General features: G+C 40.9%; 1 protein-coding gene across 1 annotated transcript in view; it reads left to right on the top strand.

The window, feature by feature from the left end:
* The window catches only part of triob (trio Rho guanine nucleotide exchange factor b), a 145,850-nt gene that overhangs the window by 100,273 nt on the left and 29,436 nt on the right, over positions 1–16,141 (top strand). Inside the window, exons 18-36 of the mRNA XM_030071844.1 lie at positions 684–803; positions 2,263–2,361; positions 2,491–2,583; positions 2,769–2,918; positions 3,130–3,244; positions 3,796–3,911; positions 5,459–5,581; positions 6,014–6,208; positions 6,649–6,764; positions 8,221–8,287; positions 9,145–9,254; positions 9,595–9,664; positions 10,035–10,124; positions 10,383–10,475; positions 10,744–10,855; positions 11,241–11,431; positions 11,676–11,777; positions 13,495–13,634; positions 14,053–14,152. Coding sequence (XP_029927704.1) covers positions 684–803; positions 2,263–2,361; positions 2,491–2,583; positions 2,769–2,918; positions 3,130–3,244; positions 3,796–3,911; positions 5,459–5,581; positions 6,014–6,208; positions 6,649–6,764; positions 8,221–8,287; positions 9,145–9,254; positions 9,595–9,664; positions 10,035–10,124; positions 10,383–10,475; positions 10,744–10,855; positions 11,241–11,431; positions 11,676–11,777; positions 13,495–13,634; positions 14,053–14,152 — 2,202 coding nt within the window. The remainder of the gene's footprint in view (positions 1–683; positions 804–2,262; positions 2,362–2,490; positions 2,584–2,768; positions 2,919–3,129; positions 3,245–3,795; positions 3,912–5,458; positions 5,582–6,013; positions 6,209–6,648; positions 6,765–8,220; positions 8,288–9,144; positions 9,255–9,594; positions 9,665–10,034; positions 10,125–10,382; positions 10,476–10,743; positions 10,856–11,240; positions 11,432–11,675; positions 11,778–13,494; positions 13,635–14,052; positions 14,153–16,141) is intronic.

Genomic DNA, 16,141 nt, shown 5'->3' with positions numbered 1-16,141 from the left:
TATGTTAAAGGAACAGTACACCTAAAATACAAACAATACCAGATATATTTCCACTTACTTCTAGTGTAACCTATCCTTCCAGATAGTTTCTGTGTGATTTGGCGAGGTTTCCAGTTTCAGCTAGTTTTTTCCAATTTCAATACCTAAGGAGTAAATCTCATCACCACCAGTAAGCATGCAGCATGCTTGTGTCAATGCTGGTGATTGGCTGTCTAATGTTACACATCATAGAGGCATGCCGGAAAACCATTACGTTACAACCAGAGACATCATATAATTGATTTTATTACTATAATTAATGAGACTGATTTCAATAAAAGTATCATTGAGGACCTGGTATTAAAGTTAAAGTATTTGTACCCAGTATTGAAATTTTCTGAATGATACCTAGGCCTATTCACAGCACAATCTGCAAGGGACAACTGTCTGGATGGATAGATTTAAACAATGTGTAAGTGGAAAAAAATCTCTTTATATATTCTGGTTGAACTGTTCCTTCAGGTCCTTTAAAGAGTAGGCTGTTAACAGCTTTATCTTCCTCTAAGTTTGAGTGATTCTGTGTTTGAATGTTTGCTTTGTAACAATCTGGAATAAAGTGTGACCTATGTGTGTGTGTGTGTGTGTGTGTGTGTGTGTGTGTGTGTGTGTGTGTGTGTGTGTGTGTGTGTGTGTGTGTGTTGCAGGTGCTTGGTTGGATCCGTAATGGAGAGTCCATGCTGAACGCCGGTCTGATCACAGCCAGTTCATTACAAGAAGCTGAACAACTGCAGAAGGAGCATGAACAATTCCAACATGCCATAGAGGTAAAACAAGACCTGATCAGTTTTCTCTTCTTGCTTCCCTTTCAGGTTTTTTGTTTATTCCTTTAATCTGTACACTCGGCTGTGTTTTATACTTCAGGACGAGGACGAGTGATCTTGAGTCACCTGGTTCATTGAACCATTTTACATTTCCAGTTGTATCTATAGCTTCTTTTTCCTTCATCTGTGTCTGTTCCACCTCCACTCTTTCTCTTCTGCACATTCTTCATGTTTGATTTGATATACCCTCCTCTCCTTTTTTCTTTCATCTCCCTTTTTCCCCCGTCTTTCCCCACTTCTGCAACTCCCTCACCTCCACACTTCTGTCAACCTTTCTCCTTTTTGAAACTCTTAAAAAAGCAGGTTCATGACTGAAGTCTTCGTGGCCTCCCCTCCTCATCACAAGTCACACATGAAATGGAATTATGAATAACTAATATCGCTCTCCATCCTTCTCTCTCTCTCTCTCTCTCTCTCTCTCTCTCTCTCTCTCTCTCTCTCTCTCCCTCTCTCTCCCTCTCGCTTATCTTTCTGCTTTACTTCCTGTCTCTCTTTACCGCTGATTATGCAGGGCACATCTCCTTTGAACTCTCTCGAGCCTGGCTTATTTTAATGCAGACTGGTACCTGACCTACTTCTGCAGAGCTCACATAGAAAGGTGCACACTCAGGAGAAAAGCTCTGTTTATGATTATTACTTTAATTTCACAATGTGTATTGTATGTCAGGCTGGAATTTTAATCTCTAATAGACAAAATGGGTCTCTTGCACCCGAAAAGGGTCCTGGATGAAGTGTTATGGAACCATCAGTAGGGACTGGTGTGTAGGTTTGTAAAAATTCAGTGTTTCACTCTTCTTGCAGTTTTCCCTTTTCTTTCCTTGGCCAGCAAATCAAACATAAAAAGGATCAATACGCAATGCTTATTCCCCAACACTGCATCCTTTTCTTCACTTTTCCACTCATCCTTTCCTTTTCATCCCTCTGTGCTCTCCTCTAGCCATTCTTCATTTCATCCTCCTGTCCTTTCGTCCTCGACCATATCCTGTGGGTGTTACAGAGAGCAGAAATTATGCCACAAACATTATCAAGACATGGCACCAAATCGTTCATTCTTCCTTTATCTGCCTCTGCTTTCCTCCCTCAGAGTGCTCTACTCCAGAAGTCCTTCCTCGGGCTAACCACTATGACACAAAAATTACCAGATACTGTCTCTTTTTTGCCTCCCTATCTCATTTCGTCTCCAGAGAGCTCACTCCAGGCCAATCTCTATGACATGGCTATAATCAGATAATGTATTTATTTATTTTGCCTTTTCTCTGTTACTTTCTAGTCCTTTAGCTCCACACCAGACTGACCTGCAGGGCCAACAGAAATATAAAGTCTTTTTTCCAAAGCAAGCGTTGTGACACAGGAGACTCATTCATTCTTTTATGCTTCACTCCCACCCCCACCTTCCATGTAGAAAACCCACCAGAGCGCACTGCAGGTGCAGCAGAAGGCTGAGGCCTTACTCCAGGCCAACCACTATGACATGGACATGATCAGAGACTGTGCAGAAAAGGTATCACTCTCTTACACTGCTGCATATTTCACGATGAAGGACAAAAACATAACATGTTTTGTTGCAAACAGCACCGCTTGTTTGTGAAAACTGGATCTGATAACCCGAGTTGCTTTGTTTGATCTGAAGGTGGCAGACCACTGGCAGCAGCTGATGCTGAAGATGGAGGACAGACTCAAGCTGGTCAACGCTTCTGTGGCCTTCTACAAAACGTCTGAACAGGTACTTGTCTGTATATGTGTGTGTGCATGTGTATAACTGCTAAGGCCCTTTTCACAGATCATTATGTAGTACCTGAAGTGTGACTGCAATATGATTCACCGTTATAGAAAGAACTTATGAGTTTAAGAGTATAAGCCTGCTGCTGCACTGGGGGAAAAGCAGTTTGATGTTTATCTGTGTTCCAGGTGTGCAGTGTGTTGGAAAGCCTGGAGCAGGAGTACAAGAGAGAAGAGGACTGGTGTGGCGGCGCTGATAAACTGGGCCCCAACAGCGAATCAGACCATGTTACTCCCATGATCAGCAAACACTTGGAGCAGAAAGAGGCCTTCCTTAAGGTGAGACAGTCTGACCATCGTTTATCATTTCTTAAGTTGTTCTGACCACAAAATGATGTCCTGAACGTAATTTAAGGTGGTTTTACCTGAAGGGATGCTTGACTTTTTTTGATGTGTCCTTCAAGAGCCATTTGCATTCAAGTCAGGAGGAAATGATAAACTTTTGATTCTGTATGTAAGTAATGTCTCTCCTCTTTCTGTATATTAACAGGCCTGTACGTTAGCCAGGCGTAATGCAGATGTCTTCCTGAAGTACCTGCACAGAAACAGCGTCAACATGCCTGGCATGTTGTCTCACGTCAAAGCTCCTGAGACGCAGGTCAAGAGTAAGTACAGGACTCAGTACTCAGTACTATTTTTTTTTAATAGTTTTTGTATTTTGCCACCACCACTCAGTGTGATAGTAATGCACTAACTACATGCTCAATGTTATACCTGTCTCCAGTTTGTCAAGTTTTTCTGAAATTCTTTTTTATCCCTATAAACTTTCTTCACCAGTGCAATTAGAGGTGACTTCAGCACTGCATGCTTTGCTTACAGCTAAAGTCCTTCGTTTAACTATGATAGTGTGAGATTCTGTTGTTAACGATGATATAAAATATATCTCTTAAGCTAACACAGAAATAAGGATAATAAGATCCTTAATAGGATTCTGTATTGCATTATATTGTCTTGCCAGACATTTTTAATCAGCTTATCTTTGTGTTCCTGCCAGACATCTTGAACAATTTACTACCTGCTTACTTAACTTTTTCCATCCCGTTTGTTATGTCCTTTACCATAACTCATTGAGGCTTTCAGAATGTTCCTGTATAATGTTGATTCGACAAAACATGATGAATAAATTATTTACTGCGCTTCGGTGTTGTTTCATCAGACATCTTGAATGAGTTGCTGCAGAGAGAGAACAGAGTGCTTCACTTCTGGACCATGAGGAAGAGGAGGCTGGACCAGTGCCAGCAATATGTGGTCTTTGAACGCAGTGCCAAACAGGTGCGTGTGTGTGCGTGTGGTGCATGTGTGTGTGTGTGTGTGTGTGTGTGTGCTGGCAGGGATCAGCAATAAGTGGCATTTGAACATAAGGCAAAGCAGATCTGTACATTATGTCATACTGTTCACCAATCAACAGACTAACTAGAACAGAATGAAACCTTCTCACTGGTCTCACGGTTCGAGGATTGGTCCCTATTTCAGCTGGAGCTGAATCAAAGAACTAACTTGTCTGCCACACAGCTGCTGCTCACTACTTTTTTTTTTTCCTCTTTTTTTTTTTTTATACCAATCATCACTGCAGTGTTTCTCTGTCCCCCCGCTTTTTCATTTCTCAGCAAGGATGCAGTGCAAATGTCCTGGAAGTACTGCAGATCTAGACGTGTTCAGCAACGACAGCTATGATTATATTTGACCCTTTAAATATCAGCACTGAGTTTATTACAGAGCATTGCCAAGAATATGTGTTCAGCCACCCATTTTCTTCCATAGACAGTAAAAAAAAGGCTTGTCCAAGAACCTTTGAAGCTCTGGGCATGTGATTGTAAAACTTTTAGGATTCAGTTCACATGACATCTATCATGCCTCAGTCTGACTTGAGGTGCATGCATGTCTCAAATTAGCTGACTTAGATGCAAAAGTATCACAGATAGAGTTTGGACATGTTCCCAGTAGGAACCAGAATCTGTATTTGGTCATTGCTAATTTACTGAGCTGACCTTTTGAATACTGTTTCATCATGGCTTTGGGTTCTGCAAATTATTATGTGTTTGCTGCCAGCAATTCTTCCTTTCTGAGAAGGAGAGAGTTCATAGCACAACTTGGGTCAACTCTCAGTGGCTCCAAGTTAAAATAAGGCTCTGTTTAAAATAAAAATGAGTCAGTTTGCTCCCTCTTGTGGCATAAGGATAGCGCAGCACAGGCACACAGCAATGTGCCCGGCCAATAAAATCAGATGACATCAGATGTTTCTGGGACATGGCTATTCTAGGGCTATCCAGGTTTTATCCCCAGGGCGTAAACTCTTCTAGGTCCTCTCTTGTCACTGTTGGACTGGACCAGTTACGCCACTGTTGAGGTCACTCACCTGCAGGCCCACTTATGAAGAAGTGCAAAAACATGGGCAGGAAGGCAGAAAACTAAGTAGGAGCACGGGAATTGAGTTGAGTAACTGGAAATTGGGGTTTAAATAACCAAAAAGTGTAAGTTCCTGTAAGTCTGGAAATATTTTTGAAAGTGTGTGTCAGCAAAGTGTTTCCCTGTAATATGTTGTTATTTGTACAGCTCCTCAGTTGTTATTGTCATTATGGTGATTCATGGATTTTACTGTAACTTAACCAATTCTGAATTTCCCTGAATTAAGATTATGAGGACATTTGAGAAAATTTGAGAGTTAATACAAACTAGGAAAAGCATTGCTTGTAATCCTTGTTGGATTTTTAAAGGTAAACCAAAAATGGAGAAACATTGCTATAAAGCCATGGCCCGTTGCAGAGCAGTGTAACTTAATTTTCTAAAATGTAAATACACTGACTTGTTCCTCTCCTCAGGCCCTGGAGTGGATCCACGACACTGGGGAGTTTTACCTTTCCACACACACTTCCACTGGCTCCAGCATCCACCACACACAGGAGCTGCTTAAAGAGCACGAAGACTTCCAGATCACAGCCAAGGTCTGTGTGTGTGAGTGTTTGTGTGTGTCTACATGCGTGCACATGGAAAAGCGATGTCTGTTTGTCTATATCCATGGAAGAGAGTGTGAAGAAAGAGAGTGTGTATGTTTTTGTGTGTGATGCTCTGCTTGTTGCTTTGCGTTGCATTGTGTTGTATTGTGTTGTTTGCTTGCACAGTCCTGTGTAATATATGGCATGGGCTCTGAGGCCCATCCCAGGGCACCGTATTGTGCTGTCTGCTGTTTGCTGTGTCACTGTTATTGTGTCAGAGAACAAGCTATTGTACCCATCAAGCAAACACACCAACCCCTAACTCTTCTCTCTCTGTCCCTCTCTGCCTCTACCGTCATCTCTCTTTTCTTCCGCCGTCTTTCTTTACTACCAACTTTCCTCTCTCTGCCCCTCCTTTCCCTCATGTTTCCCTACTGACAGCAAACCAAAGAGCGGGTGAAACTGTTGATCCAGTTGGCAGACGGGTTTTGCGACAAGGGCCATGCCCATGCCCTGGAGATAAAGAAATGGGTGTCCTCGGTGGACAAGCGCTACCGGGACTTCTCTCTCCGCATGGACAAATATCGGACCTGCCTGGAAACAGCTCTGGGCATATCCTCCGACTCCAACAAGGCTGTGAGTACCTCACCCTCTCTACGATTCACTGTGAGGAGGCTAGAATATCAGAAAATTAATCGTTGCTCAGTAGATGAGGAAACACCCAACAAAAGTTGCTTTTTCTTAAAGTTTAATGTATTAAACTGATTTTACAAGTGGGAGCCTGTGCTGTTACACTTGATATGATGTTTAAAAGTTTGTTGACTCTCACCTCACATCAGTGCGTTCTTCCATTTTATGATTACATTTTCCAGCATAATAGAGACGGTATATTCTATCCATTCAGTTTGAGGAGACGGCCATTGCACTTCATTTCTTGAAGTGCAATGGCTCTCTTATAGAGTCAGCACCATTGCACTTCATTTCTTGACTATTGACATATAAATATAAAGGTTTGTATCTGCCGTGGCTAGGTCTACGTCTCAGTCGATGCCACATAACATAATCTGTCTTTTCAGAGTAAAGAGCTACAACTGGACATCATCCCAGCCAGTGCTCCAGGGTCAGAGGTCAAGCTGAGGGATGCTGCCCACGAGCTCAACGAAGAGAAGAGGAAGTCAGCCCGGAGAAAAGAGTGAGTAAATGGCATTTTACTGCTATACAATTTCCTGATGACTTCTTTATGCTCTGGGGTAAATTGCCATACAGATACAGCATATCACAGGGTTTATATATGGTTTGGAAAAAACTCTTGCATGACCCCAGTTACCTGCCCTCTCTCACCCTCCCTGAAGGTTAGCGTAGGTAGCTGATGGATGTTGCTGCTTGCTCTCATGGTGCTGTAGCTGCTCTGACTCGTATGGTAATTCATGAAATTCTGAATTGGGCCTCTATCTATGGGAAAGCTGACCCTGGATTATCGCACAAAGAGTATTGATCATAATTTCCAACAGATGGTGTGGAAACAAACCAATGCTTAGTCCGGATCCATATTTAATGTAGTTGTAGACCCTCTGTCAATTCACAGTAGCATAATAATTGTTGTTATGAGTTTACAATCATGTTACCAAGCCAATGTCAGCATGTATCATTCCTTGAGAGCATTTCTCACAAATCCCTTGAGTCTCTTCAAGTGCTCCTGAGTGTAATGGCATGTCTGATGAGTTAATTATGGTTTTCGAGAAGAGCTTCTATATTGTGCAGTGCCCACAAATGTCCCTGTGCTGCCTGTGTTTACAAGATCAAGGGTAGACACACACATCTAGTCAGTTACAATACATGAAATGTTAGAAGAGTTGCATGAAAGCAAATGTATTTGCAGAAAATAGAGCACTATGTGAGCCACCAGAATGCTTTTTTCACTCTGCCACCTTCTGCAGCTCCACTGTGTATGCTGTCGTAAGTCAAAAGATGAAAGCCGTGAATCTCCTCTTTGCCCTCACCTTGGTATTTTTTCTTTGATATTAATGCTAATTCAGATTCCTCTACATTGTGCACTTATTGCCACGTGTTCAAAGTCACTGTTTAGAAAGGGCAAGAGAGGTTGAATAACAAGTCTTGATTAAAGTACGTTCAGGTTTGAAGGCCAGTTGCGTTTTCCTGGGGGTTTTGTGTTTGAACTATTATTTTCCAAGTGCTGCGATAGCTTCATAATCCTCTCATGCTAAAATTGTGTAATACACCTTAGAATTTCAACACAAGCTACCGCCAAAGACTTTTTGTATTACAAATTTAAGCTCTAAGGATACAACTGTAGTAGTAAAAATGTAGAGAAATATTCATGCAGAGTCAAGGAAACTGTTGATGCCCTCTTCAGTTTCATCCTGTGAGATGTTTGATAAGCCCTTTTCAGCTATTCTTCTTATTCACCTGTTTAATGTTTTTGTTTTGTGTACTTTATGCAAATAAAATACAACTAAAGCTCAATAAGTTCCCTTCAAAGTGCATACTGGAGAAGAGGTTTATTGGAGCTTTCACTTTTCCCTAAGGATTTCTTTTGTCACCTGAAAACATCCATCTGGGTTTATTTTTTATTTTTGACCAAAGCATGTTGAGCGTTGTCTCTTATTACAATCTGTATCTCTTCCCAGATTTATAATGGCTGAGCTGATTCAAACAGAGAAAGCCTACGTCCGAGACTTACGAGAGTGTATGGATGTAAGTATTGTTCTGGACACACACACACACCTTGCAAACTGTGTGATTAGATGGTCCTGATGTAGGCAAAAAGCATCATGGTTACAGAACATAACAACACAGCTTCAATAATACAGCTGATCAAAACTTAAGAGTGTTAACAAGAGGACATTTTCAGTTCAAAGAGTGCATCAGCATACCCTCTACTTCACAGCCATGCCATGACGAAATTTTGTATGTGTCACAATTTTATATTTTAGTACTATTTTTAAGTGCTGCATCCCATTGTGTCCTAGTTATACATATACCCATGTCACATTCCCAGTGTAATTTAGTTTGGTAGTTGTTGTCAGGGATAGCCGAACACAACCACCTATACACCACTGAGACTGTATCTCTCCTGTCAGCGGCTCCCATCATCTAGTCTCCCAAGTCTCTCTTGTTACAACAAGGGGTTAAGAAGAGTGTGGAGATACTTATCATTTTCAACCAGCTGAACATCCTCATCATCATGGATCTTTGGCTCACTTCATAAGACTATCAGTGTTACAGTGAAACTGAGTCAGACACTCAACTCCTACCTGCTACAGCTGCAGAAGGCAGTCCTGTGCTCCCCCTCTCGCTGAGTGTGAAGTTTCACACCATTTTAAAATTTAATATTTGTCGTTTGTCATTGAAATGCATGAAAAATGTCTTGCATATTTAGTCAGGCTTTCATTGTGTCATTATTGATACAATTTATTTAATTACTTGGTGACTAAAATAATACAAAATCATTCTTTAATCCTTAGCGGTCAAATAAAGTTAATGCTGTAGTGATGATGAAGCTCTCCAGAATGAGACGAGCTGGCACTGACAGGTTTTGTGTGTATTTCCAGACGTACCTGTGGGAGATGACCAGCGGTGTAGAGGAGATTCCTCCAGGCATCGTCAACAAAGAACACATCATCTTCGGCAACATGCAGGACCTCTACGAGTTTCATCACAAGTCAGTAGAGCACAGCAGAGATCTATCAAAAGTCCTTACCACGCATATCAGCTAACTTAGCTTCACATCGTAGTGTTAGGATGTGTTAATGACAGTGATTCCGTTTCATTCATTTACTACTTTTCCTCGCTGATCTCACACATGTAGATCAGGTTTAGGAAAATAGGTTACAGAAAGATGTTTAAACCCAGAGACAATGCAAACAGATTTTGCAAAATGAGGTCCTGCTTACAACATTGTTTTATTGTGTTATTATGTTGATTAACAATTAGTGATATTATGCAGTGTCACAATGAGAACAGTGCCACAGTCTTGAGTGTCTCTGTGTGTCTCTGTGCAGTATCTTCCTGAAGGAGTTGGAGAAGTACGAGCAGTTGCCAGAAGATGTGGGCCATTGTTTCGTCACCTGGGTAAGAAAGCTACAAGCCATGACCTCTATGTCAGTGTGTGTTCATGCCCCTAAGGCTTTGTACTTTCACACCTCAGCAATTACAAATGTTGTCCATGTCTGAACATGTCCAAATGAGGGGCTTCATTCCAAAACACCACATATACATTTTATACCAGTACTTTAATTAAAGATGAAACCCATGATGGCGTATGCTTTCAATTTTCGAAAATGTTAATTTTTTTAGATATATATTTGAATGAAACTCTTCCTTCTCTTCAACTCCTAAGATGTCATGGACAGTATTTCAGATTATTCCAAAGGTAATATTGACCTTTAAGTCTCTAAACTGATCTTGTGAGTAAAGTATAGATGCTGTTTCTCCTGTTCAGGCTGATAAGTTCCAGATGTATGTGAATTACTGTAAGAACAAACCGGACTCCACTCAGCTCATCCTGGAGCATGCTGGACCCTACTTTGATGTAAGTAACTACTAATATACCAGGTATTGCATAATTTAAAGTAAACACAGATGATGTTTGATCAATTAAAGCCTTTAGATGAGTTTTATCTAGTAAACTCTCAGGTGATGTATAATATTGATTTTCCAAACTGTTGGTGTGACACAAATGAATCTAAATTGTCTGTTTAAAAGCACCCTTTGTGCCCTGTTTTTAGTAAGACTTATTTTTAGTAAGAAACTTGTGTGAGACTTGTGTGTTTTTCATTTGGATTTGCAGGAAATCCAGCAAAGGCACCGTCTTGCTAACTCCATCTCCTCATATCTGATCAAACCAGTGCAGAGAATCACTAAGTACCAGCTGCTGCTCAAGGTACAGCATGCACATACAAATGTATAAAACAAATTGTCAAGTACCGTAGGTCAACAAGGTACATACTGTGGAGCTGAAATGTATGTGATTCATGCATGCGAGAGATGCTGCTACAGAGAAGTACAAGTCTGCAACTGAAACTTCCTCCTCAGGCTATTACTGTTACTAAGAGTGTTTTCTTAATCTCCCTGGCCATGTAAGGGTAAAAAATAAATAAATTTCACCCTTTAAATATATATGTATATATATTTTTCCCTTTTTGTTGTAGGAGTTGCTGACGTGCTGTGAGGAGGGTAAAGGAGAGATCAAAGATGGTCTGGAGGTGATGCTCAGTGTCCCCAAGAGAGCCAATGATGCCATGCACCTCTCCATGCTGGATGGTGGGTACCACTGTTTGCACACACACACACACACACACACACACACACACACACACACATATACACACACACACACACACACACACACACACACACACACCTTGCAAATTAATTTGACTATAGAAATTATGTTGGATAGGTTCACCTATCATTCATTTTTGCTTACTGATTGAAATTTCACTTGGGTTGCACTTTTTTGTTTGTTTGTTTGTTTGTTTTTCATGCTTAAGTTTTTACTGATTTTATTGATTTGGGGGGGTGACCGTTGTGAGTCAGCCATAACTACTTAATTCTGTTCATCTCTTTTTCCCCACACACACATGCATACTGACACACACTCCAATGCGAACACGCCTAATCGTCTCTCCTCTCTTTGCTGCCTCAGGGTTCGACGGAAACATCGACTCCCAGGGAGAGCTGATTCTCCAGGAGTCCTTCCAAGTTTGGGATCCCAAGACTCTGATCCGGAAAGGTCGCGACCGACACCTCTTCCTGTTCGAGATGTCTCTGGTCTTTAGCAAGGAGGTGAAAGACTCCAACGGGCGCAGCAAGTACCTTTACAAGAGCAAGCTGTTTGTAAGTAAAGTGCTATTTTATGGACTCTTAAACTGTAATGGTTACTCAGCAGGCTTTAGTTTGTCTCTGTGCTAATAAAGACAATTGAGAAGCTAATTAAAATGTAGTTGAACAAAGATGGTTTCACACGTTGTTGATTTTTAGTTTTAGTGTGAGTTGTTGGTAGGATGTTGCATCTCTGCACAGACTGGGCACTCTCTCTGTAGCTGTCACGTTGAAGCTGTCATGTTTTTTGACCCGACAGACGTCAGAACTCGGGGTAACAGAGCACGTGGAGGGAGACCCCTGTAAGTTTGCCCTGTGGGTGGGCAGGACCCCCACCTCTGACAACAAGATCGTCCTCAAGGTACGGCCACGTGTTCGTCATAATGAGAGGCTCATCACTGTATTTGAAGGGGTAACAATAAAGGGCATAGATGCACTCATAAGAAATTGTTCTGACTTTCAACTGAATTGAATCCTCTGACTTCAGCCTGAAATTGTTCATGATTTAAAAAATACTCTATGGTGATCTAAAAATACTATAACTTGATAAATTGCAACTTTTGTCAATAAGATTTTTATTAATCATGCTAAAGAAAAACTTTTGTCTGAATTTTTGATACATTCTAGAAGTAAAAGGATAGACTTGCATTATTGCATGGGTTTATTAATGATATAAAAGTTGGACTAAAATGATTGAATTGAATTTTGGTTTTGGTTTACAAACTAAAATGAAATTGAATTAAAAAAAAAATCTTAAATGGAATCACCAACTAATGAATCAGTCAAAAACAAAGTGGTGAAAACTTTAAGCCACAAGAGGCAAATCCTGGGAAGTTAAGAACAGAAGAATATGCCAAATTGTGTATTTTTGGGGAAAAAAAACAAAACAAACAAAAAAACGAAATTATTTGTAATTCCGATTTTTCAGTATTAAGTAATGTAGTTCTTTAACAGTATAAAGGACTGTTGCTCCATGATTCACAAGCAGATTGAAGTTCATGGTGTATGTTTGAATTCAGAGGGAACACCCTTATTGGGTATTTTATTGTAACTTCTGCTGGACCGGAATCATTTGCTCTGTAAGGACATTTTTGGCTACAGTATTTTAGTCATTTTCCTGCAGCAATGGTCAAGTTGTTTACACATATGGAAAAGTCACCCCGTGCCTTTTGTCCACCCCCACAAAATCCTACACACAGATCCCTCTTCTCAGCCAAGAAAGTTCCTCCCTGTAGGAGGGTGGAGTGTTACTTTTTGCTACTTATTCACTCATCACACGAAAACATTCGCATAGCAGTCGGCGGGTCATAAACTGAATTCGCAAGCAACTTGCTAGTTAGCAGACAATGAGTCACAACCCATGTTTTATACAAGCCGTGTGTGTGTGTATATGTGCGTGTATGAGTGAGAGACAGAGAGAGAAAAAGACAGAGAGAGGCAGATGTATAGCAGTGCAGATGTATGTATGCATCCCAGTGTGTGTATGCTGTGCATCTACAACATGTGTCTCATTACATAACTGTGATGACAATCCTAATCCGTTTCTTATGTAACACAGTAACACAGCAGCCTTGGTGCCGTTGGTTGCTAAGTGAAGGGGGAGGACAAGACACGAGTGGGCGTTAGTCATATGCTAATTAAAGTGACTCCGCATTGACTGAATGACGTAAATAAACACAGCGGTGATAATACATGTTCTCCAGGTGGCCCTCAGAAAAGGCTGTATTAATTTTGCTTTGTGTGTGTGTGTGCGTATGTCTCAAGTGCTAAGATTGCAGGGATCAGAGCACTCATGCAGAGTCGGAATAGTCTGTAATGATTAGATTAGACCTCATACTGTGTTACTGGTCATTCATTCAGGCCTTATAATGCAATACAATCGCTGGTTCCCCTTTCCTTGGTTAAAGTATGTTAATGATTTGTGATTATGCAGATTTAAAAGACTGATTCAGCCGTTGATGAAACCGCTGTGCACACTTGAGCTGTGTAATCTAACCATTCTCTTATTGTTGTGTGTGTGTGTGTGTGTGTGTGTGTGTGTGTGTGTGTGTGTATCTGTCTGTGTTGCCCTTCCACAGGCTTCCAGTATTGAGAACAAGCAGGACTGGATCAAACACATCCGGGAGGTGATCCAGGAGCGAACTGTCCACCTGCGCGGAGCCCTGAAGGAGCCCATCCACATCCCTAAAGCCACCACTGCTAAACACAAGGGTAGACGGTAAGATAGCCCAGTCTACCACTTTATTTTCTTTTAGCTGGATTCCCTCACTTTTTAAATAGGGCAAAATTAGTCTGAATTAGAGTAGAGCTTATTTATGCCCCTCAGATGACAAAACAAAAACAAAATGAAACATCATGACTTTCTGCTCCAGGGGCTTTTTTTTTTTTTTTTTTTAGAGGTATTGCATCTATGCCACTTTAAATCTGGATATCTGGAAGCTAATTTGGATCATTTGATGGATCAGACATTATTCAGGATTTAAACATTTTTTATTGTCACCATTGAGCTAAATAGATAATCATAGTTCATCATAATAAACCAAACAAGGGGACAATCAGCAATCAATATTTGCAGTTATTAGTTCAATAAAAATATAATTATATGATGATAATGATGTTAATGTTTATTTTTGTAGGGACGGAGAGGAGCTGGACAGCCAGGGAGACGCTAGCAGCCAACCAGACACCATCTCCATCGCCTCCCGTACCTCCCAGAACACACTAGACAGCGACAAGGTTGTCACACACACACACACACACACACACATAGAATCAGACCCACTGACCACCTGCACCCCTGTAGCAGCCAAGAATGCAATCATTTCCTGAAAATGTAATAACGCCTGAAAATGTCTAATGGACGATCTTTGCACAACAACCAATCAGAACAGGCGTAGGCACATTCATTTCCAGTTGATAGAGATTTTAGTTTGATGCATTTTTGAATGATAGCAACGAACCAGTTGCCATCTGTTGTAAATTTCAAAATGGATGTAAAGCCTGGAGTTTACATTTGCAAACATGAAATCAGGGTTAAATGTTAAGTTTTTCAGTGGGCTAACATGACACTGACAGTATTATATATTTTGTATACTTGCACACTTAACATTTCCAAGAAAAAAAGCCTTCTTTGTTACATTTTTACATCAGCAGTTAAAATGAATACTTCATCAGCTTAAAAAAAAAAAGATCCACCTGAAAGGTAGGTTATCGATAAAAATGTTTCCAGTATCAGTCAGAACACTTTACTATAATATTGGTAAAGTTATTACATTATTGGGTTTCATCACATTTTCAATAAAGCCATATGCAATTTGCATTACATTTTCAGGAAATTATTACATTATTGTATGCTACAGTCGCTCCAAACACACCAGTGGCATGCCTGTAGTATAATTTTGTTTCTGTAGCTACTCTTTCATTTGTTGATTAACTGTGACTCTTAGCACCCTGCACCATTACACAGTGACACCATCGTCAAAAGCCACAACCTGTGTAGATGAAAGCATCTCTGTGGGAACTGGTTCCTGTGAAACTGTTTGATTGTGTTGGGAAGAAGAGACTCTCCATCTGACAGACCCAGGATGTGTGTGTGTGTGTGTGTGTGTGTGTGTGTGTGTGTGTGTGTGTGTGTGTGTGTGTGTGTGTGTGTGTGTGTGTGTGTGTGTGTGTGAGAGAGAGAGAGAGAGAGAGAGCATCCTAGCTCACTGGGAACAAACAGTGTGCATGGTTATATCTGGTAATAGCAGCACAGAAGGCCTGTCCTCCTACACGCAGTATGAGCTACTGTAAGCACTCACACACACACACTCATACCAACACACACATCCCGATCTCTCTAATAAGTCTGCTGTCTATAAAACTGTCCCAGTGGTATGAGAAGACAAACAGAGAGACCAGTGGGACCGGCAGCTCTTATATAAGCTTGTTATTTTGAAGCTACAGTTGGACTTCCCCCATTTGGCCTCGTACACCCCTGCTTTAATTAGGGATATGAGAAAATTGGCTGGAAATTAACTTACAGTGTCTTCTGTCCCTGTTTAGCAAAGTGATACCACACAGCTCCGCTCTATGACTGTTTCACACAACTTATAAACAGAATATGAGTCCATATGTGATTTTGAGGTGAGAAAAAAAGGAACGGATATGTTTGCATATATGTGTGTCTGTTCACTTATGCCAGAACTACTGGAGAAACCAATTAGTCACTGCTTCATTAGAATAGCACTCAGTTACACGCACACATTCACATACACACACATTTACACACACACACACACACACAGACACACACAAAACACACAATCTCACATGCAAACAGAAATTATGCGTACCACTCTCACTTTTGCACGCCTCTCTCATTCTCTGAGAACTCGCTCATTGGGAAGGCAGTGATAGCGTCTGTGTTGTGTTGTGTGTGTGTGTGTGTGTGTGTGTGTGTGTGTGTGTGTGCTTGTGTGTCGGCTTTGGTGACTGATTTGTGTGTCAGCAGCTTCAACCTCCCACACTCTCTTCACAGAGGACGCTCGTCTGCAACACCAGACAGATAGCTGTAGATCTTACACTTTGATAGTTTCATACTGTAGATGGAAAGACACAGGTCCTACCTTAGTATGACTACTAGTGTGTACTTCTGGTGTATTCTTCTTTTCTGATGTTTATTGGGTACTGGTAGTACTGGAAGGACATTAATTTAGAGCAAGACTTGTTTGACCTGAACACAGT

This window comes from Myripristis murdjan, chromosome 16 (genome assembly GCF_902150065.1).
Source record: "Myripristis murdjan chromosome 16, fMyrMur1.1, whole genome shotgun sequence".
NCBI lineage: Eukaryota > Metazoa > Chordata > Actinopteri > Holocentriformes > Holocentridae > Myripristis > Myripristis murdjan.
The sequence above is the reverse complement of the archived record's forward strand: the minus strand, read 5'-3'. Positions and strand labels throughout refer to the sequence as shown.